The 23,770-nt window shown below is 44.4% G+C and overlaps 1 protein-coding gene across 1 annotated transcript; it reads right to left on the bottom strand.

The window, feature by feature from the left end:
* Positions 1 to 8,247: 8,247 nt before the first annotated feature.
* On the bottom strand, positions 8,248 to 20,526 carry LOC133368699 (protease inhibitor 1-like). Its single transcript, XM_061593238.1, has 4 exons — positions 20,386 to 20,526; positions 11,446 to 11,607; positions 11,171 to 11,308; positions 8,248 to 8,473 (listed from the first exon to the last, which is right to left on the bottom strand). Exons 1-3 carry the CDS (start codon positions 20,465 to 20,467, stop codon positions 11,172 to 11,174), a joined length of 381 nt encoding a protein of 126 aa, XP_061449222.1. The 5' UTR covers positions 20,468 to 20,526; the 3' UTR covers positions 8,248 to 8,473; position 11,171.
* Positions 20,527 to 23,770: the final 3,244 nt, after the last annotated feature.

Below are 23,770 nucleotides of genomic sequence, written 5' to 3'. Positions count from 1 at the left end.
AGCATCAGATTCCTATGGACCATTTTGGCTTGTCCTGTTTCACAATTCTTGACTTTGTACAATTGACTTGACTTTGGAATTTGTGGGCTCTTCCCAACCACAGTATAGACAGTGGATTCCCACTTTTCAGAAATAATAATAATAATAAATAAATTTTATTTCTGATTTGCCTATCTGGCCGAGTCAACGGCCATTCTAGGTGACGTACATAAATAGAATGAATACATCCTATTCCAGAGGATGGGAGCCACAATCGAAAAAGCCCTCTCTCTGGTCTGCACCAGTCTAGCTGTTTTAACTGGTGGGACCGAGAGGAGGTCTTATGTGGCTGATCTCGTCAGGCGGCGTACTTGGTGATGCTGTAGGCGCTCCGTCAGATAAACTGGGCCAAAACCATATAGGGCTTTAAAGGTTAACACCAACACCTTGAATTGGGCCCGGTAAACAACTGGTAGCCAGTGTAGTTCTCCTAATACCGGAGTGATATGATCACGGCGACGGCTGTTCTTGATCAAACGTGCCGCCGCATTCTGTACCAGCTGTAATTTCCGGACCATTTTCAAGGGTAACCCAACGTAGAGCGCATTACAGTAGTCTAAGCGAGAGGAGACCAGGGCATGTACCACCTGTGGGAGCAGATGGACAGGAAGGTAGGGTCGCAACCTCTGTATTAGAAGCAATTGATACCAAGCTGCCCGGCTCACTGCCAAAACCTGAGCCTCCATGGACAGCTGGGAGTCAAGAATGACCCCGAGGCTGCGGACCTGGTCCTTCAGGGGCAATCTTACCCCATTAAACACCAGGTCTATATCTCCTAGCCTTCTCTTGTTGCCCACGAGCAGCACCTCGATCTTGTCGGGGTTCAGTTTCAGCCTATTTCCTCCCATCCATTCACTTACGGACCTCAGGCACTTGGAAATGGTATCCACAGCCAACTCTGGTGAGGACTTAAACGAGAGATAGAGCTGAGTGTCATCCGCATATTGGTGGCACTGCAACCCAAATCTCCTGATGATGGCCTCCAGCAGCTTTACATAGATGTAAAATAGCATGGGGGAGAGGATAGAACCCTGTGGCACTCCACAATTGAGAGGCCAAGGGTCTGAAACCTCATCCCCCAATGCTACCCGTTGATGCCTGTCTGAGAGATAGGAACGGAACCACCGTAAAACAGTGCCCCCTATTCCCATTCCCCCCAGGCGATCCAAAAGGATACCGTGGTCGACGGTATCAAAAGTCGCTGAGAGATCCAGGAGGACGAGGAATGTATATTCTCCCCTCATCCACCAGGGCGACCAAGGCTGTTTCAGTTCCATGTCCAGTCCTGAAGCCCGATTGGAATGGATCGAGATAATCTGCTTCATCCAAGTGTGTCTGTAACTGTTTGGCCACCACTCGCTTAATCACCTTGCCCAAGAAAGGTAAATTAGAGACTGGGCGAAAGTTATTCAACTCTTGGGGATCCAAGGAGGACTTCTTCAAGATGGGCTTTATTACTGCCTCCTTGAGGGCTGATGGCATTGCACCCTCTTCCAAGGAAGCATTCACCACTGCCTTGATCCCTTCCCTCAGTCTCTCTTTGCAGCCCAAAATGAGCCACGAAGGGCAAGGATCAAACAGACAGGTGGTTGGCTTCACAGTAGAAAGTTTCCTCCTGCCTCTTTCACCCTTGTTAGCCAACAATACATGGTCTCGTACCTGTGGTGGACCACCTTTCAGCTTGTGATGGTAGACTCCTGCCTGAGGTTGCTGTTTTGCTTGGGCATAAATTGATATAATCAAACTGATTGTATACTTGGCAGCAGAAGATGGAGAAGTTCCATACTTTCTGCGTAAACAAGACCAGGAGCAGACTGCGGTACAGATCATGAACTGGTCATATTGAAAATCAGAGTAAAGCTAAAGAACAACAACAAAGCAATCATAATGCCAAAATACAATTTAAACAACATCCTAGAAGAATATAAAGATCACATAAGGAACAGATTTGAGGCTTTAAACTTAGTTGAGAGAGAACCAGAACTATGGAGTGAAGTCAGAGACATTATCAGGGAAGAACGCAAAAAGACAATACCTCTCATTAAAAAGAGAGAAAGACCTCAATGGATGACTGGAGAAACTCTTCAAATGGTTAAAGAGAGAAGGAAAGCAAAAGCAAAAGGAGATTGAAACACGGTTAGAACCCCAAATGCAACTATACAGCGACTAGTACATAGGGACAAACAGAAGTATCACAATGGTTACTGTATAGAAATAAGATAAAAATGTAAATGTACTGCCTTCAAGTCAATTCCGACTTATGGCGACCCTATGAATAGGGTTTTCATGAGGCTGAGAGGCAGTGACTGGCCCAAGGTCACCCAGTGCGCTTCATGGCTATGTGGAGATTCAAACCCTCAGGTCGTAGTCCAACACCTTAACCACTACACCACACCCCTCACAGACCTTCAATCAGAATGGCTGACTGTTAAACCAGTCTGGCCACTGGAGCTCTGTCAGGGGAATAGGAGTCTCCTCTCAGCACCCTTCACTAACTACAGTTCCCAGGATTCTTTGAGAGAAGCCATGACTGTCCAAAGTGAAATAGAGGCCTGGTGTGGATGTGGCCGGGGACAGCTTTGGTTTAAATTTGGGTGGGAGGCTACATGTCCCTGCTGTAGAATAAAAACGTGGGGGAAATGATGAAAAGCAATGATACTGTTCATAATGTTTTCCTTTTGGAAAGGAAAGGGGCTTCCCTTCTGCCCAGTGCCCACCCACCCACCCAATCTCCTCCCCTTCCCCTCCCCTCACTGCCCCTCCCCCAGGTCAGTGTTGGACTATGACCTGGGAGACCAGGGCTCAAATCCCCCCACGTCCATGAAGCTCACTGGGTGTCGGGATGCAGGATTGGGGCCCTGATGTTTCAGAAGATGAAGAGAGGGAGGGGGTCATTTGGCCAGAGCCATGTGAAGAAGACGCAGAGGAGGGGGAGGGAATCTCAGAGATAGAACTGTCTGGCAGCAAAGACCTTGAATGTCCCACAGAAACATATCCTTCCCAGGAGTTTTCCACACACCCTCTCCCTTCGAGCTTAGAGCAGTTGGAGAAGGAGGGAGGGCAAGGGGGAATCCAGCCTCCTCCTGATCCAGGGAAAAGCAAAGAGAAGCAGCCAGACGGTTTAGGCCTTGCCCCCCTGCTTTCCCCATACCTGAATCAGAGTCCTCAGAAGGGGAGGGGGCAGTAGCACCTCCTTCACCACGTACAAGGAGACAGCAAAAGAGACAACAAAAGAAGGGGGAGAGGAGGGGAGTGGATGAGAGCACTTTGAGGCGGAGTGAGAGAATTCACGCTCGATTGCCCCCTTCTTAAGGGACAGGGGGAATAGTGGTTCCTTGTTCTGTCAGCTCTCTTTCAAGTCGCAGGTTATGTTTTGTAGTGAAACTTCATGAGAAGGGGTAGTCTTTGTCTGGATATTACTTTAATAAAAACTGAATTGCTTTCACCAACTGGTCTGGTTCCTGAGTCCCAACCTGGATACGACACTGGGTGACCTTGGGCCAATCACTGCCTCAGCCTCAGCGGAAGGCAATGGTAAAACAACCTCTGAATACCATTTACCATGAAAACCCTATTCATAGGGTCGACATAAGTCGGGATCGGACTTTTTGCAAGCTACACAGCAAGTGGATTGGACTGTGAAAGACCAACCCAAGTTGTGTTTCCATTTTGACAAATTTGTAGGGCAGTACAATATCTCAGGTCTCCTGCTCCCCTGGTGCATTCACTATAGCTGCCCAATTTCCCTGCTTTTTAAAGTTTGATAGAAATATCTGTGGGCTATAGGTACGTTCCTAAACCGCAAGGTTTTTTTGCTTATTAGTGAATTATTAGTAAATTATATGCCAGCCATTTATATGAGAAGCTACTAAAAACATATTAGGAGATGAACAGGCTGGTTTCAAGTCAAGGCGATCTGCTGTAGACCAGGGCCTAGTCCTCCAACATCTTGTTGAAAAATACACATCACCTAGAGAGGGAGCTCTTTTGTATACCAAGGCCGATTCAGTCCCATAACCAGGCCTGAACCCAGACTGGAATGGGTCAAGATAATCTGTTTCATCCAAGAATACTTGCAATTGCTGTGCCACAAGCCTCTCAATCACCTTCCCTAAAAAGGGGGTATTTGAAATCGGTCGGTAGTTGTCACAAACCAATGGGTCCAGGATGGGCTTCTTCAGGAGTGGAAGGATCACCACCTCTTTCAAGCCGGCTGGAACCACTCCCTCCCACAATGATGCGTTGACCACACCCTGGATCTGCTTGGTCAACCCCCCTCGGGAAGCTCTAATAAGTCAAGAAGGGCAAGTCGAGAGGACACGTGGCTGGCTGCATCATCGCAAGCACCTTGTCCACATCATCAGGCCGCATCAACTGAAACCGTTCCCAAGAACGGTTAGTCTCAGTCTTAGTCTTCTCCAGGAAGAGGACAAAGCATAAATGGCAGATCAATAATCACCCCATTGAACTGGTTGCATCTTATGTCTATCTGGGTGTAATTTTCCATGCATCGGGCTCCTGGAGAGCACAATCAAAAGATGCTACTGGGAATGCTCAGAGGAGTATAAACGTCTTGCTCCGGTTCTTTTACACAAAGAGGGACCAATATGTGCCTTCAGCCTTCCAGGTGTTTCTAGCAAAGGCTATTTCAAAGATGTTATATGGCGCCCAGTTATGTGCATATGATAACTTTGCCCCTTTTGAAGTTGCACAGACTAAGTTTCTGAGAGCCGTGCTGGGAGTTCCAAGCTGTGTGTCTCATGTGTTGCCTCGTTTAGAAGCGGGGCTAATCTCTTCTGAAGCTCGTGCTTGGATTCTTAGCCTTCATTATTAGTTGAAGCTGATTTTTTCTCCTGTGGGTTTGGCCCCTTTGACTCTGATTGATGCACATCAGTCAAGATGGAAAAGCTTGCTGTCTGAGAAATTGCAAAATCTGGGATTTATGCCTTGTGCTCTTCTCCCTCTTGGACATGCTAAAGCAAAAACCACTCTCCAACAGCAAATTTGGGATACAGAACTACAAAATCATTTGCGTCTTGCTGGTAGGCACCCTGAGTTCAGGGATAGCGGTAGGTTTACTTAACAAATTTGAATCTTCCCAAATATAGACGAGCTTTTACAGCTGCCAGGTTTAATGTACTCCCATCTGCCCTCCTGGAGGGAAGATATAGAAGGGTACCTTATCTCGAAAGGGTCTGTCCATGTGGGATGGAGGAAGCGGAAACTGTCGGTCCCATTTTATTGTATTGTACCTTTTATCGGAATCTCCGCCACTCTTTTATTACCCCAATTTTACAAAGCACCCCGGACTGACCTAGTGAGCTTTATTGAATGCGCTTATTGGCAGGCAGGAGCCCACAGGTTACAGCAAGAGTGGCTGGTTTCTGTCGGAAAACAATGATGAATGACCCTATACAGGAAATCTGATGCTGGTTTTAATTTTGTACTTTTTACTCATTTATGGTTTTATGTATTTTATACGATCTTGTTTACTCATGCTTTTTTTATGTACTGATCTTTGATCGAAATACATTATTCACAAGTCCAAAAGGGATCTGGGTTTCTCTCTCTCTCTCTTTTTAGACTTTGAGCTCTCTACTCTCTCTGACTGTTTTGTGTATCACCATGAAAATTTACAGGTTCTTAAGCAAGAGTTTCTGAGTTCAGGACTACAAGTCTTGCAAGGTTTTGTGTTGAAATGAGCTTATGGGAAGCATCAGAATGGCATGGGGGGTATTTTCAATTTAACAAGTGAAAAATCCACACTGGCTATAGTATACAGCCACTCTCGTGGCCGTATAATAAATTAGATGGTGTTCTGCATATCAGTGTGCTGCCAAAGTCTTCTGTGACTGAATGCGGGTTCATGTTGTTTTATAGTCCTGTTTTTAAGGGAAGGTACATTGGCCTTTTTTTCTTTAAGGATGTTGTAAGTTGCTTGGAGACCTTTGGGTAACAAATGACTACTACTACTTGTAGTAGTAGTTAATAATAATAATAATAATAATAATAATAATAATAATAATAATAATAATAATAATAATAATGATAATAATAATAGGCAGCACTTTTAAGAATAAAATAAAATTGCTGCCATCGTTCCAGGCAGACCAGCCAAGCAGGTCTGGGAACTGCATCTTTGAATCACAAGATTAGAATGGGAAGATGCCAGGACTCCAACTGCAGAGCTGAGGATCTGCCTCCAGGCACCTCCACGCACACGTAGGTGTTAGGAGCGACATCCCCTCCTCAGGCCCCCAGATGTGAATGGCTCCATCATGGGCAGTATGAATCATCCTTGAGACCATTCTTCCTTAGGGAAGGGCCAGAGGCTGAGGAGGGGGCCATAGTCTGGGAAGACCAGATGCTGAAGCTAAGCAGAGGTCAGCAATCTGAAGGAGGGACCACTTGCCCTCAGATATATATGTATGTTTGGGGAGGGTAAAAAGCGAGGAGGACCTGCTCTCTCTCGGCTTCTCTAGAGCAGGGGCTTCTAGAAGCTGATGGGATTGCCCAGATGGGCACTGATCTCCTGAGGAAAAACAGAAGCCCATATTTGTTGTATGAGGAGAAGATGCCATGGCCAACCCAGAGACCTACCGTTGCCCATTGGAGCCCCCATTGTGACTTGTCCTGGAAAGGCCTGGAAAGAGAGTCTCCCCATTATTTCTGAAAGAGCATGATTTGATTCCCCAGCACTCCATCAAGCCCTCCTTTCCTTCACCTCTGTAGTCCCAAAGCAGCTCCTCTTTGTTACAGAGGTCCCAGAGGAAGGAGGAGGAGTCTGGAAGGTTTTTTCCTGGAAAGGTTTGAACTGCAAAAACATTTCCAATGCAAAGTCAGAGAATTTGCATTGGAAAATCTTCAGGTTGCCCTGGAAATTTTTATGATGAGTTTAATTTAGTAAACAAAGCAAAAACTTTGAAACTGCCAAGTTTCCCTAATATTGCTTTGTAATCATCCATTCTATTATTAGTAATTAATATATGAAATGGAACATTTTCCATGGAAAAAACATAACATTGGAAAATCTTCTGGCCCCCCTCACTGATTGGACTACAAATCCCAGTATTTGCATCAAGCCCACTGAGACCCCCCAGCTCCTAAAACCTACATTTTCCACAAATTTCATCCAATAATACCAAAGAAAATTTAAATACTTAAAAAAAAACTATAAAAGGTGTCTGATACAAAAACGTCTGCATGTGTTGTTCTGTAATTTAACAGGCCCTATTCACTAAGGAGAAGTGCTAAGTCTGCAAATTTCATCCGCTTCTGTCTAAATAATCAGTCTTAATTGTTATAGGTATTTTATAATAGAAGACTACACTTTTATTAAAGCTACAGTTTTGTTTTCTAAGGATAATTCAAAGGGTTTGCCAAGATTTTTTCCCTCTGCTTTCAGGAAGTAACCACACCTACTCAGAAGAAAGCGCTCATTTTCCCTGTCTAAATCCTGTGAACACTGCTGCGTAAGACCTCCAGGGTCCACAAGATAACTCTCAGGTAGAACATAGAGGGCACTCTGCAAATGTTCAGAGGCACTATCCTTTAAACCCTCTTCGGCACTATCCCTTCAGCTCTACAAGCTTGCTTAGAGGAGAAGTGGAGCACTCTTACAAAGGGCTTTACCACAGCGCCCTCTGCTTCTGAGCCTCCAGAGGCTCAAATGGCATTGAAGGGGCTGTCTTAAAGCTTTTGCAAGTATCCCTGCACTCCCTTATTAAACATCCAACATCAGAGGCTTAGAGTGCAAGTCTCCCCAAGGTCCCCTTTTGAATCTCTGAGATCAGGACTGTAAAAAAGAAGGAGACCCTTGCAACGCTGCAAGGAAGCTTGGCATAAGGGCTGCCAAACCCACCTATCAAATTTGCCCTGTGAAATTGATGCTGGTAAGGATGTGACTTCTGGAGCCAAAAAGGTCCCCACACTTGCCCTCTAGGGACAGCAAAGGTGCCCCTTCTATGATAAGCTTCCGCCGGGCCTTGAACACCTGGCTCTTCAGGCAGGCTTTTGGGGTGGGTTAGGTTTCTTACTGTTATGGTTTTAAATTTTAATGTTTTAATGTATTGTCTTATCTTGTACATCGCCCAGAGTGGCTGGACAACCAGCCAGATGGGCGACTAATAAATTAAATAAATAAATAAATAAATAAATAAAACCACATTGGAGAGCCAGGAAAACACGCACACACACACACACATTGCCCAATGTGCAAATGAGCAGATGTCTTTATTGCAGAGAAGAGAAAAGAGGATGCCTGATGGAGCAAACTTTGCTCCACTGACAGCGAAAGCCCAAGGTTGGGTAGGGAGGCTGAGCTTTGCAGGGCCGGTGCCGTCACTGCGAAGGTATGTGAGGTCTTCAGATTGCACTGGATCAGCTCCTGTAGATGTTTCTGGGTTTCCGGCCAGGGTCCGCTGCAGCTGAGAAGCTGGAGAGGAGAAGAAGAAGAGTGTGTCAGGCACAAGGGACATGGCATTGTAAATATTGGGCTTGTGCACAGCCCCCCCATTTGCCCGTGGCTCCAGTCCACCAGTAGACCCACCCTGGGTCAACCTGGGGACTAGCCGTCCTCGCTCGGAATCACTCCCAAATAAGGTCAAGGGGCGGGGCTAATGTTTAATTAGGATTTGAAAGAAGCCTAATTACATACAGTGGGGAGGGGGAGGGAGACAATGTGACTGAGCACGGGGTCCATTCTGAGCAGGTCCGCTCCCTCGGCTCATTGGCCCTTGAGCCCAGGAAGTAATACTGGACATGGTGGTTTGCAAGGCCCTTTCCTTCAGGATCACCTGCAGTGATCTTGCGGGGCATCAGTGCTGGAGGCACTCAGGTAGGAAGGAGAGCTGTGGCTGCCACTTCTCCCTGTCAGATGCCCGGCCCTGCTCTGGGTCATCCAATCTGACCCGTACCCATCCGTGGCTGTCAGAATCTGACTCAGCTCAGGCCCCAAAAGGTCTGAATGCACTGATTTGGGCGAATTGAGATATTGTTGGATTGCTTCAAAGGAATGTGCAGAGAAACCAGGGTCCCCAGGTATTACTTTCTTCAGAAAGGTTATGGCAATCCGTAGTCATATTCCAAAACTCTGTTTTGCAACTAGATGGTTTGGAGGAAGTTAGAAGGAGGCCAAACCTTCAATAAGGATAGGAAATAAACTCTGAGCACTTTCTCAGTGCAGTTACAATGCTATTATGCTGTTTTAAAACTAGATTTTCAAAACATAATGGGTTATATTTAACTGAGCCCTACTCAGGATAGACCCATGGAAATTAATTAACTTAAGTCAGCTATGTCTATTAACTTCAATAGGTTTTCTCTCAGTCGGACTAGCACCATTTACCACCCACTATATTGCTATATGACATTGCCTTTAAACTAACTTCTTGGCTTCAAATTGTATAATATTATTGTGTTTCCTTGTTTACATTGTCAGTTTACTTGAAGGATCAGCTTAACTCACAAATGCTGACTCGACCGCTTTGTTCTGTGGAACTGGCACTTTTACAAGTGCCGAATAATGTTGGTTGCGCACTTGTGAGGAGCTGATCTTTTAGGCTGGCTGCTCCCATGCTTTGGAACTCCTTGCCCTTTGAAATTAGGCAGCCGCCTTCCCTGGATTCTTTTTGGTGCCTGCTAAATATTTTTTGTTTAGGCAAGGAAACCAAAGAATTTAAAGCTCATGCGTATTTTAATCTGTAACGTTAGCTTAGAATGTATACTTTAAATAGCTGATTTTATTCATTTTGCTTTTTTAAGACATCTTTTAAAATTGATCATCATCAAAACTCTTAATGAGGAGAGACTGAAATAACTGGGCATGTTTCGTCTTGAGAAGAGAAGACTGAGGGGAGATATGACAGCACTCTTCAAGTACTTGAAAAGTTCCCACACAGTGGAGGACCAGGACCTCTTCTCGATCATCCCAGAGTGCAGGACACGGAATAATGGGCTCAAGCTGCAGGAAGCCAGATTTCAACTGGACATCAGGAAAAACTCCCTAACTGTTAGAGCAGTGCAACAGTGGAACCCATGACCTAGAGAGGTTTCTGGGTTTCTGGGTTCAATAAAGACAAATGCAAGATTCTGCATTTAGGCCACAAAAACAAAATGCATGGGTACAGGATGGGAAATACCCGGCTTAGCAGTCGTGCATGTGAGAAGGACCTTGGAATTGTAGTGGATCGCAAGTTGAACATGACCCAGCAGTGTGATGCTGTGGCAAAAAAGGCAAACGCGGTTTTGGGCTGCATAAACAGAGCTATAGTTTCCAGGTCGAGGGAAGTAATAGTCCCACTATATTAGTCAGGCCTCATCTGGAATACTGCGTTCAGTTCTGGGCTCCTCATTTTAAGAAAGATATAGACAAGTTGGAGCGGGTTCAGAAGAGGGCGACAAGGATGATAGCCAGTATGGAGAACAAGCCTTATGAGGAAAGGTTGAAGGAACTTGGCATGTTCAGTCTGGTGAAGAGAAGGCTGAGGGGTGACATGATTGCACTCTTTAAGTACCTGAAGGGCTGTCAAATAGAGGAGGGTACAGATTTGTTCTCTGCTGCCCCAGAGGGTAGGACTAGGTCTAATGGTTTTAAGTTGCAGGAGCGTAGATTCAGATTGGACATTAGAAGGAACTTCTTGACAGTAAGGGCAGTTTGGCAATGGAACCGACTGCCTAGGGAGGTGGTGGGATCCCCTTCGCTGGATGTCTTCAAGGAGAGGCTGGACAGCTATCTGTGGGAGATGCTCTAGCTGTGGATTTCCTGCTGCAAACAAGGGGTTGGACTTGATGGCCTACAAGGCCCCTTCCAACTCTATGATTCTATGAGTCTATGATTCTATGACCTAGGGAGGTGGTGGGCTCTCCAACACTGGAGGCATTCAAGAGGCAGCTAAACCGGCACCTGTCAGGGATGCTTTAAATTGGACTTGATGGCCTTATTGATAAAACCTCTAAATACATATATCAAACAGCAGCATTATATCCAGCAGTCAGAGGAGAGAAGGAAAGTCTGTTGAGATTCCAAAACTCTTTGTTAGCCACAATCAGTGTGGTTTGTGCAGTGGACGAGAGGTCTACCCAGCCCACCCCCACCCCAGCCCACCATCCACCACCAAATAAGGGGTCTCACCTTAGATGGGAGAGGTACACTCTCGTGGGCAACTACCACAGCACTTCTGCTTTCCAGGGCAATCCCAGTCATCTGAACACCTTGCTATGCAGGGTCCGACGTGACCTGGAGGTTCTGGGGGGCATCTTCCAGGCTTCTCTGCAAAAGAGCACAGCTGTGTGGGTGAGAGACGCCTGTTGGCCAGAGAGCTCCCCCTGTGCAGCGGGATGTGGCTCCCTTGCACCCAGGTGACAGAGAAACCCAGCAGTCCTACGTCTGTCCTTGTTGTGCCTTACCAACACAGGTGCGACGGCATTCCTCTAAAGTCTTGAAATTGTTTGCATTTCCCAGGCAGCCCCCATAAATAAACTGCTCACACTCGCCGGATGACTTGTTGAAGAAGAAGCGAGCTGTGAACGCTATACATGGCCCAGTTTTTGCAGGGAGGGAGCACAACTCTGTGGAGAAAAGAGCTTATAAGCTTGGCGATGGGATCTGAAACAATTCCTCCCTCAGCGGATCAGCTGGTGGGAAAGTTCCTTCCAAACTGGAGGTGGTTTGTGGTCTTTTGCTCTGCCTTGTGGTCTCCAAAATGAACTTCCCTGAATTTATCAGCTCAGTGGAAGAGACAGAGACCATTGGGTGAAAAAAGCGTCGTAAAGTGCCAGGACATTAATCTGCTGTCCGTGCCTGCATTTGGAACAGCTTTAGGGAGCCTGTGGCCCTCCCGACGGCCTTGGACTCCTGCCCCCAACAGCCCCAGCCAGAGTGAAAACCCACCGAGATAAAACAAATGGAATGAAAATAAAAGGGCGCCAAGTGGGCCTCCGTGAGGAGATCATTCCCCACACCAAAGAGGGTGTCTTTCATGTATCAAACAGTGGGGAGAAACTCCCCAAAGGGCCTCCAGTGGAGATGTAAGCAAGGGCACACGTGGAGACAGGTAGCCCTCCAGTAGTTTGGCAGACATTTCCCAGGACTGATTTGAATTTTGTTGCTGCCCACAAGTCTGATTTCAACATGCGAAACCACATTTGCCAGAGAGACCCAAAAGCGACAGTCTAGAAGTCAGAGCTTGCCCTGTTCTCCCCAATAATCCTGCAAATATTGTGGTAATGGCTGCTGAGATTTGTTTATTTTAGAGGCCTCAGGAGCAGAAAGGCTTCATCTTTCCTCCTCGGGTGAGGCTTTTACTTCGGGATGGAGAAAGATACTGAGGAACCCACTCTAGACTCTGAAGAGTGACTGGAGTAGTTCCTTATCACAAGCCACAAGCCAGCTGAAACATGATCTGCAATAGGGAATAGATCTACAACATCTCCAGCTTTGTTTTCCATCTTCCTTCAAATGTTTACAGTCAAAGAGGACTCAAGACTCCCTTCCTGATGTAACAACAGTTGAGGATACCTGTTCATTAAGATCTGTCCACTTCATTTCTCTCAGTTTTTCATTTTTTCCAAACTTAATTCAATTCTCCACATATCTCCAGCAATTCATGTTTGCTTTTTTGTTTTTTTAAATCCTCAGGAAAATTCTCCAGCATTTTAGTGCAAATTGCTAATAATAAACATTTGGACAAGCCATTGACAAGCTGCCCTGGGCTCTTGCTGGGAGGAAGGGCGGGATATAAATCAAATAATAAATAAATAAATTCCCCATCATCTAAAGAAGTTTTAACGTCATTTGCACTCATATATTCATTTTTATGAACACTTTCCCCTCATGTTTTCTTGCAAAACATTGTTTGGGTGACAAACTGCATCGCAAAATTCAAAGAATTTCAAAGCATTCATACGAATTTATAAGGATGTCTGTGTTCTCATACTGTTTCAGAAAGTGCGAATTTGATAGATTCAGCTTGAAATGCAAACTGAATCAAATGTCTTGCCCATCACTATTGTTCTTCAACTTGACTCATGATGGAGTCACAATTAAGTGGGGAAAATGTTCAATGTCGACTCTATCACCAGACTGATCCCTCTGTCCTATCAACACCTCAGAAAGAGCATCAGGACCTGACACAGGAGGAAGCAACGCTGCTGGGCCCATCCATTGGATCCATTAATTCACCACCCCCAGTCTGTCATTTCCAGTCTGTTCCCAGTAAGGGATGCATCTTTCAGTCTGCTGCTTCTATGGTAGGCTACAAAGAGTATTGACCAAGAGCTGAAGGTAGGGATGGAAGGGCCTGCCAAATTTGATTCTCTCAGTTTCTCATTTCTCCAATCTTAAATTCGGTTCTCCACATTTCTGCAGAAGTGTACAGGTTTTTTAAAAAGCTGAATGGAAAATTATCAGTCTTTTATACAAATGTCTTCTACTAGTTGCTCCCTTGGGCTCCTACTGGGAGGAAGGGCAGGATACAAATCAAATAAATAAATAAAAATAATGAATTATACAGCCTCTCTTATAGTCAGCATGAATTTTTTTGCATTTTGCAATGTTAAATTGAAAATACCCCCATGCCATTCTGATGCTTCCCATAAGCTCATTTCAAAACAAAACCTTACAAAACTTATAGTCCTGAACTCAGAAACGCTTGCTTAACAACCCTCTCAATTTTCATGGCAATACGTAAAACTGTAAGAAAGAATAGAGATTCAAAGTGTAAAAAGAGAGAGAGTGAGAAAACAGACTTTTGGACTTTTTTCTGTCAATGTTCTCATAATTTTGTTGAAATTAATTAAAGATCAGCCCTGCTCACAGAGTACTTGTACTCCTGTTACTGACCTTGCCCCATACTTTGACCTTAACCTTCTGCAGTTTAAAAGTTAAAAAAAAGCTGGCTGATTTTTAATTAATTAAAGAAATTTAGCATTGGAGTCAATGATAATGTTAGGCATGCTCAGTAAGAACCAACTGTCAGTGTTCTAAAAGCCAGACTCACCTCTGCTGGGCTTGCCTAATCAGGGAGCCACCCCCAGACCAGACCGTTATTTCACTTGAGACAGTCAAGGCTTCTCCCAAAGAATCCTGGGAAGTGTAGTTTGTGAAGGGCACTGAGAGGAGACTCCTATTCCCCTGACAAAGATCCAGTGGCCAGAGGGGTGCAACTGTCAGCATCCTTCACTAACTACACTTCCCAGGATTCTTTGGGGGAAGCCATGACTGTCACAAGTGAAATAAAAGTCTGGTGTGGATGTGGCCAGGGACAGCCAGGATGTGACCAGGGACATTTCAATTTGGGTGGGAGGCTACATGTGCCTGCTGTAGAATAACAAGATGGGGGAAATGCTGAAAAGCTATGATACTGTTCACAATGTTTTCCTTTTGGAAAGAAAAGGGGCTTCCCCTTTGCCCAGTGCCCCCCACCCAATCTCCTGCCCTCCTGCTTCCTGCCCTCCTGTCCCTTTCCTCCCCCGGTCAGTTTCACCTATCCTAAGCATGATTGCACTGGAATAAATCCCACTGAACTAAAAAAGCATGCAAATGATCAAACCTGCCCTCCCAAACTCTTCCCTCCTATCCCCTTCCCTCCCCTTTGAATCTACTTCCTCCCTCTCCCCCTCCTCCCCCATGGTCAGTTTTACTTATCTTAAGTATGATTCCATGAGAGTAAATCCCACTCAATAAGCATGAAGATGATCAGACCTGCTTTTCTCCTACTTCCCCTCTCCTCTCCCTTCCTCCTCACTTCTTCCTCCCTTCCCATCACCTCCCTTTTGCCCCTCCCCCTTCCTTTATGCCCTCCCCTTCCAATCCCCTTCTTACCTGTCCCCCTCTTTCCACTCGCCTTTCCCTTCCTCCCTCCTTCCCACTCCTCTCCTCTCCTCTCCCCCTCCTCCCCATGTTTAGTTTTACTTATCTTAAGTATGATTGCATGAGAGTAAATCCCATTGAACTCAATAAGCATACAAATGATCAGACCTGCTTTCCTCCTCCTTCCCCTCTTCTCTCCCTTCCTCCTCCCTTCTTCCTCCCCTTCCCTCTTCCTTCTTCCTCCTCCCATGCCCACTCCAGGTTGCCCTCCCCATGGTCAGTTTACCTATTCTAAGCATGATTGCATGGGAGTAAATTATTGCCTTAATATCCCATGCAAGTAAAGTACTGCTGAAGATTCTACAACAAAGGCTCTTACCATCTATGGAGCAAGAAATGCTAAATGTCCAAGTTGGATTCAGGAAGGAAGAGGTACCAGAGATCTTATTGCGAACATACGTTGGATAATGGAACAGACCAAGGAATTGCAGAAGAAAATCACCCTGTGCTTTATAGATTACAGCAAAGCCTTCCATTGTGCAGATCATGAAAAACTATGGAATGCTTTAAAAGAAATGGGGGTGCCACAGCATCTGATTGTCCTGATGTGCAAGCTATACTCTGGGCAAGGGGCTGCTGTAATGACAGAATACGGAGGAACCGATTGGTTCTCCATCGGAAAGGGCATGAGACAGGGGTGTAGTTTATAACCCTCTTTGTTTAATCTATATGCAGAACGTATCATAGGGAAAGAGGGATTGGACCAAGATGAAGGAGGTGTAAAAGTTGGAGGGAGAAATATCAATAATCTAAGATATGCAGACAATACCATACTCTTAGCAGAAACCAGTAATGATTTGAAACGAATGCTGATGAAAGTTAAAGAGGAACGCACAAAAGCAGGACTACAGCTGAACATCAAGAAGAGTAAAGTAATGACGACAGAAGAGTTATGTAACTTTAAAGTTGACGACAAGGACATTGAACTTGTCAAGGATTATCAATAGCTTGGCACAGTCATTAACCAAAATGGAGACAAGAGTCAAGAAGTCAGAAGAAGGCTAGGACTGGGGAGGGCAGCTGTGAGAGAACTAGAAAAGGTCCTCAAATGCAAAGGTGCATCACTGAACACGAAAGTCAGGATCATCCAGACCATAATATTCCTCATCTCTATGTAGGAAAAAGATGGCCACCTGAGGGGAGAGACGTGTTCTTCTCACTCCCTTATTTTTCTGGACTACCAGTAAATGAATTATCCTGACAGCTTATAACATCTCCAATTTGCCTATAAATGCTTGCAAGGCATCCCGTGCTTATCTCGCTTACCTCTCCTCCCTTTGTCCTCTTACGATACTTATAACTACCAGAGACTGATAAACTTTGGAAGAGCTTTCGGAGAGAGAGGTAGGAAACTTCTCTGTAGCTTTTTTGAGCTGCTGTGCCAAGCTAAACCATGCTAAATATTTTGAACTAAGAAGATAAGAAGATAAGAAACCGTGTCCCTAAAAGATATCGAGAAAGCTGATGAGTTACTGAGTTTTTTCGCAGCAGCTGTGTTTTCACTTTTAGTGACAATCCTTAAAGGCAAAGTTACAATAAAATGGTCTGTACCAGAAAGACGTACCAAGAGCAAGGAATTCCCCTGGAAGGGGAGTTGCCGCTATCTTTGAATAGAGTAAGACAACCAAGAATTACTACTTCTTTTCTACCATCTCGGAGAAGGAGAAGAAGGAGGTGAAGAAAAGTGACGATAAGGAAAGGAGTTTAACAGAGCTAGTTGAACACCTTAATGATGCAATTCTGGATTGGTCGTTGGATATGAAGGGATTGCTTTATATGGGAGAGGTGGAGCCTCCGTTGAACAACTTGAACAATCTGGCCTCTGAATTAGAGTCTGCGGAAAGTCTAAATAACCAACAGAGATTTAAAAGGAAGGATAAAATGCCAGAAAATCCTTCGCTTTTTGGAAATGCGACGGAGGTGGGGCAGTGTAGATCCCAGTCACGTCCCCATCTACTATCTGAAGCTAATGAAACCCCCCACGTTAAAATTAGCAATCGTGTTATTCAACAAACGCCGGAACAAAACTCATGCGATCCTCGATTGTGTGTAATATTGAGGGAGATTGCCTGCATTAAAATTTTTTTAATGGAATCCAACAAATTATTGACAACCCTGGCAGAAGAATTTAAGAAAATAGTTGTCCATTTCGTGACCAAAGCAGGTCCATCTAATCAAGACTCTGTCCGTTGCCCAAAGGGTAGGAAAGGCATTTGTAGATCGAAAAAGATCATTAATGTGAAAAAAGTAAAAATATAAAGAACTTTAAGCCTAAAAGGATTGAGAAAATGAATTTCACTAAGATCTTTAAAATATTAGAGACTACACTGAATACTAGGAAAAAACAGGTTAACAGTTCTTCTAACCAGGAAGTTGTCCCGAAGGAAACTAAAAGCAAACAGCAGAGTACTCCCTTAGCTGACCCATTACTGACCGTCACTTCACCTCGGCTTACCCGTACAGTCTTACAAGAGCAGGATATACATTCATTTGAAGCTTCTAATGGGACTCAGAAATGAAAAATGGAAAATTCCTGGAAGTTGAAATTAATTCCACAAAAATTAGTTTTACTAAATTGTCCTAGAGAAACTTGTCTTACCACGCAATTTGCTCGGAAACGGTACATTATAAATCGTCTTCAGTCAATTGCTCCAGGGCTGGTAAAAGCTTTGGATTTGCATAATGTGGAATATTTACATAGTAACACCATGAAGGATAATATTTTGCTGACTTTTCAAAATTGGGTTAAAGCCAATTTTTTTCGCTTAAATGGACATTCATTACTTAGGAGAGGGATCGTGATCCAAAGGTTTTTCATGAACACAGCTGAACCTCAATCTTTGTTTCAGACAACATCGTCTCTGTGTTTGTCTCAGTCATCTAAACCCTATTCAACAAACAATCTTAAGTCAAAGGCCCCAAAAAGATCTAGCAACGACACTAAAGAAGTTGACAACCGTTTGTGATATTCCTGTATCGGCTCAGTGTAATTCCACCACTGAGGTGGCTGCTCCTACTTGTCTTCTTCCATCTAATATTCCATCTCCGCTAATTCAGGAGCAGAGCAGTCAGGTTTGTAATAATGAAGAACTGTTAAGCTTCCTTACAGAAGAAGTGGAGAGTCTCTTTAATGCGTTCAGTGCCCTTTCTAAAACGGCACAACAAGATATCATCTATTGTTTGCAGAGACTATCAAAGCACCTGCAGTCTAGGATGTTACAACCCAAAACGCCTACTCATACTGGTCTTGGTCCTCATACTGCCCCGAACGATTCTGAGCATTTAAAGGTTGAAATGGAACTTCAGATTAATTGCCCCTCATTAGCCTCAACTTCGCCATGCCATAATCGCCTCCCGGAGGCCATATGTACAAAGCACACCTCAGTGCCTGTCCCGCCTCGGAAAATCATTTTAAATACAAATACTGTTCCATCTTGGACGGATGTCAGATTTCTGGGGAATGAAGAAGAGGGATCACCACCTAAACGGATATTTCAGGAGAGGCCTCAGCCCCCCTCAGTGATAATCTCGAATGTTAGTAGACCGGCAATTACTTGTGAGGCGATAATACATCTTCCACCTGATTCCAGCCCATTATACGTCTCTGAGGCCCCAAATCTATCCTCGAAGGGGCAATTTGAAGCTAATCCGCAGCCAACAGTATCTTGACAAAATAAGTTCCCCAGCAAATTTAATCTCTCACTTATATCGTGGAACATCGCTGGATGGAGGAGCAAGATCAATGATCCGGTATTTCTGGATTATATAGATAAATATGATATTATTTTAATGCAGGAAACTTGGACAACAGACCCTGTAGAATTGAAGGGTTTCTCCTCATATTCGCTAGAGGCCTCTCCGAGTATTTATGGTGGTAGACCCAAAGGGGGTCTATCGGTGCTGATTACGACTGCGTTGAGTGCTTCAGTGAAATGTCTAAATCATCTTCCCGAACTTGCAATGGCATTACTGGTGGTGCTAAACCAAACTCGTATAGTGCTTATAAATTCCTATATGCCCCCCCAACGACAAAAAGCTAGGGTGAAAAGTAATATCCATAAACTTGAGCTATATATTGCCAGATTGTCACAAGAGTTTCTGGATGCAACACTAATATTAGCAGGAGATTTTAATGCTAGACTGGGAAGAAATGATGAAGCCTTAGCTTATCTTAGCGATCTCCTGAATATCAGCTATAGAAAAGCTTTTACCATGGCGAGATTCGACATGCTCCCGTCAGCTCTTCGTGAGGGCAGGTTTCGGGGGATTCCGCGCTCAGAGAGGCTGTGCCCGTGCGGAATCGGGGAAATTGAGACAGTATCCCATGTTCTTTTATATTGTCCTTTTTATAACGATATTCAATTGCTCAGCATCAATCCTATCATTCAATTGATACCTGGGCGAGACACTCTATATTATACAAGATATCTTCTGCAAGATCGACAACCCCAGATTACGTTTGCTGTCGCTAAATTCTGTGCCACGGATATGTCAATTCGTAGAACATTGTTAATGGTTTATATAATGAACCTTGATTGGCTGGTTTTATTTCTTGTAAATATGGTTTTAATGGTATGATAAGGTTTTATTGGCCTTTGACCGCAATAAATATTCTATTCTATTCTATTCTCATCTCTATGTATGGGTGTGAAAGTTGAACAGTGAAAAAAGTGGATAAAAGAAAAATCAGCTCATTTGAAATGTGGTGTTGGAGGAGAGCTTTGCGCATACCATGGACTGCGAATATGACAAATAATTGGGTGTTAAAATAAATTAAACCAGAACTACCACTAGAAGCTAAAATGATGAAACTGAGGTTATCATACTTTGGACACATCATGAGAAGACAGGGTTCACTAGAAAAGACAATAATGCTGAGAAAAACAGAAGGGAGTAGAAAAAGAGGAAGACCAAACAAGAGATGGATTTATTCCATAAAGGAAGCCGCAGACCTGAACTTACCAGATCTGAACAGGGTGGTTCATGACAGATACTATTGGAGGTCACTGATTCATAGAGCCGCCATAAGTCATAATCGACTTGAAGGGACATAAGAACGACTAATTTTATATCAAACTGCAGTTTCAGATTCAACTGTTAATGCACCCAAAATAGAAATAGAACATAACCTCCAGTTTGAAACACAAAAGGCTGTCTTCACTATCATATGTAAACCGCCCAGAGAGCTTCGGCTATGGGGCGGTATATAAATAAATAAATAAATAATACTGAATCCCTTTTTGAATGCAGTTTTGACCACATTTCTGCCATGAATATAATGCATTTTGTATGAGTTTCACTAATATATTTTTAAGTACACTTTCTTGAAAAATATCCAGTTTTGTAAACATCATTTTGATGGAGAACTGCATTACAAAGTTCAGAGAAGCCCAAATTTCAAAAGATGGCTATTTTCAAAAGATAGCTTTCATGTGCACAGGAAAAGGGCACAGGGAGAAGGAGAGGGAAGCTCTTACCTGGACGGTCACCGGAGGCAGGAGGCAGCTGAGCCCAGAGGGCGAGGAGTCCCACGAGGAGGAGAAGTCCACCAGACTTCATGATGGGGCAGACTTTGGTGTCCACTGCCCAGCCACCTGCTCTCTTATATCCCAGAAAACAGCTCAGAAGCAGGAAGTTTAGGAAGGAGATAGATGTGATGGGGACAGAGTGGAAATTCCTTTTCCTTTAACCAGATCCTGCATTAATAGGAACTCATGACCTTTCTGTCGGTATTTTCAGCTCTAGTATGCTGAAAATAGATAATTGCAATTGCAATAGATGCTATTGGAGGTTGCTGAGTCATAGGGTGTACTGCCATATGACCGGAAGAATCTAGATGCATGAGGAACCTTAGGAATGGCATGTGCATGGCCTTTGTCCCATAATTCAAACCTCATATCCCCAATCTATTGGGGTGCTGATTGCTTTGCACACTGTAATTGTAAGGTATTGCAGTTTAGAGAGCTCAAAGCACAGGCTTTGTGGTATTATTTAGAAGAAGATGAAAAAGAAGTTTCAACTCTATCTGTATTCAGAAGCAGTCTTTGGGAAAGTTATTCAGTTAAGAAAAACCATGCAGCTTGTCCCATGCTTCTGCTCTGTCAGGTGGGATTGTTTATGGCTTTCTCAAGCTTTGATGGGATGGTGAGCTAATTGGCTTATGCATGTTCTCACTTGGCTAATGTAAACAAGTAGCCTGAGAGTCAAAACAAGCCATTAAGTGGGAGGTGCAGCTACATTGTCAAGCCAAAACTGTACCACATGCAAGGTCAGGAGACATCACCTGAGGGGGAAACCAGTAATCTAGCTGATGGGAAGATAATTTTAGTTATTAATTTATTATTTGATTTATATCCTGCCCTTCCTCCCAGCAGGAGCCCAGGGAGGCAAACAAAAGTACTAAAAACACTTCAAAACATCATAAAAACCGACTTTATTATACATTAAAACAAAACATCTTTAGAAACATTTTTTAAAAAGCTTTCAAGACATCTTTTAAAAAATGTTAAAAACATATCGTTGTTTTATAAAAAGGTTTAAAAACATATTAAAAAGCAATTCAACACAGACACATAAGGGATAAGGTCTCAACTTAAAAGGCTTGTTGAAAGAGGAAGGTCTTCAGGAGGCGCCGAAAAGATAACAGAGATGACACTTGTCTAATATTTAAGGGGATGAAATTCCACAGGGTAGGTGCCACCACACTAAATGTCTGTTTCCTATGTTGTCCTGCTGATACGGTGGCATCTGCTGGAGGCCCTCACCTGCAGAGCACTGTGATCGACTGGGTATATAATGATCTAAGAGTTGTAAGTTGTCCCTCTCAGGGGTTTTTTGGGGGTATAGATATAGGACCCCTTGATCAGGGAGAGTAAGCTTCTGAGACAGCCTCGAAGCATCAAGAAGCAACATCAAGAAGAAGACTGAAGACTCAAGCCCTGCCAGGCAAGAATCTTCAGTGTGCTGTAGGGAGGTTTCCAGCCAGTGAAGAGTGTAAGACAGCGGAGGCAGACAGAGACTGCTAGCTATTTAGTTTCATTTTAGCTGTTTGCAAATGCTGCTCTAATAAACCTTTAATTTCTTCACCACCAACAGTGTTCATTGCCTTTTGACATTCCGAACTTAATTTGTCTTGTGCTGGGCACCGGGCTAGGCATTTGACGTTATATAGGGTCTCCATGGGTCGAGATCGAAGGCACATAACAACAACAAGGTTTCTCTCTCATCAACTCCTTGGTAAAGAATTCATCACAAAGACCCTTTGATCTCAAGGCTGTTTGGTGAATAATTTTCTGTTCTTCCAGGCCTTTCAAGATCTCTGTGATATGGCTGGTGGTTAGACCTATCTGTGCATTTGAGGGTTTGCCTTATTTTTTCTTTAGTTCTGTGCTCTATCATGCGGTTTACTGTGCTAGTATTGAATTTGTGTTTTCTCAATATGCTGATTGCCCAGGATTATTAAAGGAGCATGGGAGCAAGTAGCAAAAATTTTAAAAAAGAAAACAGTCCCACCATTTATAAACATCAAAATTCTGTTGCTGTTTTTAAAAATGCCATCTGTTGAACTAATACCTGGAAACTTGGCATGCACGATCTGTGTGATGTGCCGGATTTCAAACCAGGCAATAAAATTGCCGTAGGTACAGCAAGTGGAAAAGCGCTGGAAATGGACCCATGTTTAGATCCTCATGGACCTTCACCATGAGGTCCCAGGGCAGAGAATAATCATTAGGGCTGTGCACAGACCCCCACCCCAATCTGCCCTGTGGCCCTGAAGGTGGGCCTGAATCAGGCCAACCCATCCAGGGCCAACCCAGGGGCCGCTTGTCCCACATGCCATTTGGAGGGGGGAGGACAGGGTGCATTTCCTTCACCCCTCCCCCTAACCAAAAGTGGGTGGCTTTGATTCTGCGTGGTGCTCCTTGACAAGCGGCTTCTCTGTGGGGAGGGCATTCTTGCAAAAAAGCCCCTGCAGGTGTAACCGGCTTCCTTCTGCTGGTTTTCTCAGTTGCTTCCCAATGACAGACAAGCCAGTCATTAAAACAAAACAAAAAACTCTGTTAACAAGAGTACAAGGGGAATGGCATTCCCGCCAAAGCAGGGGCGTGTTTGCCGCCACCCAGCCTTTGCAGAAGGCTCGGGAACATTCTCGAAGGGTTCAAAATTTTGTCACATGGTCCCCCCTGGGCCAATCTGTGGAAGGGAGGAGCAGGGCTTATAAGCCAGCTCCCCCCTTGAATCTTGCCACTCTTTGCCTTACGGCTCCCCCCCCTCCAGTCAGTATGGGCTTTGCTAGTCGCCAGTTGGGGCTGAGTAGGATTTGGGGGGGGGAGGATTCTGATTTCTGTGTTCACCGCCCAGAGAGCTATTGCTAGTCGGGCGGTATATAAATCGAATAAATAAATAAATAATAATAATAATAATTTCAACATCCCTTTCGTTTTGCCTACTCCATACTGCTGGGATTTGATTCAATTGGCCGTAAGGGGGGAGTCGGGTTGTTCCGCTTTAGCTGGCATGGAATTTGGGCAGGTGAGGAAGGTGGGGGTACAAAATAGGTGACTGAGGCATTGTATTAAAGGGCACTCACTAGGGAACCGCCAGTCAGGTGTGGCTGGTGGGGATCTTGGGGGTGTCCTTGTGGGACCAACTTGTGTATCAGGGTGAGCGCCTGTATGGTGGGGCTGTGGTGCGGAGGTTGGAAACACGTGATTGGCTCTACTGGCAAGGAGGGATAATCGCACCCACATACTTTGCTAGGGAGTCATGGTCTGTAGAGACTGACATGCTCAGGGAACTGGAGGGATAAATCCCTCTCAGTTAGGTAGCCTCACCTGCCCGAAGTAGGTTTAATTTGGTAAT

This window comes from Rhineura floridana, chromosome 12 (assembly GCF_030035675.1).
Source record: "Rhineura floridana isolate rRhiFlo1 chromosome 12, rRhiFlo1.hap2, whole genome shotgun sequence".
Lineage (NCBI taxonomy): Eukaryota > Metazoa > Chordata > Lepidosauria > Squamata > Rhineuridae > Rhineura > Rhineura floridana.
This window is presented reverse-complemented; position numbering and strand designations above follow the sequence as displayed.

What these genes read in the sequence shown, in the direction of transcription:
- LOC133368699 (XM_061593238.1), bottom strand. Translation starts at nt 20,467, where the DNA reads ATGAAGTCTGGTGGACTTCTCCTCCTCGTGGGACTCCTCGCCCTCTGG. An exon ending in TGCCTCCGGTGACCGTCCAG is followed by an intron (nt 11,608 to 20,385) that starts GTAAGAGCTTCC and finishes TTTTCTCCACAG; the next exon opens with AGTTGTGCTCCCTCCCTGCA. An exon ending in ATGCCGTCGCACCTGTGTTG is followed by an intron (nt 11,309 to 11,445) that starts GTAAGGCACAAC and finishes GCTCTTTTGCAG; the next exon opens with AGAAGCCTGGAAGATGCCCC.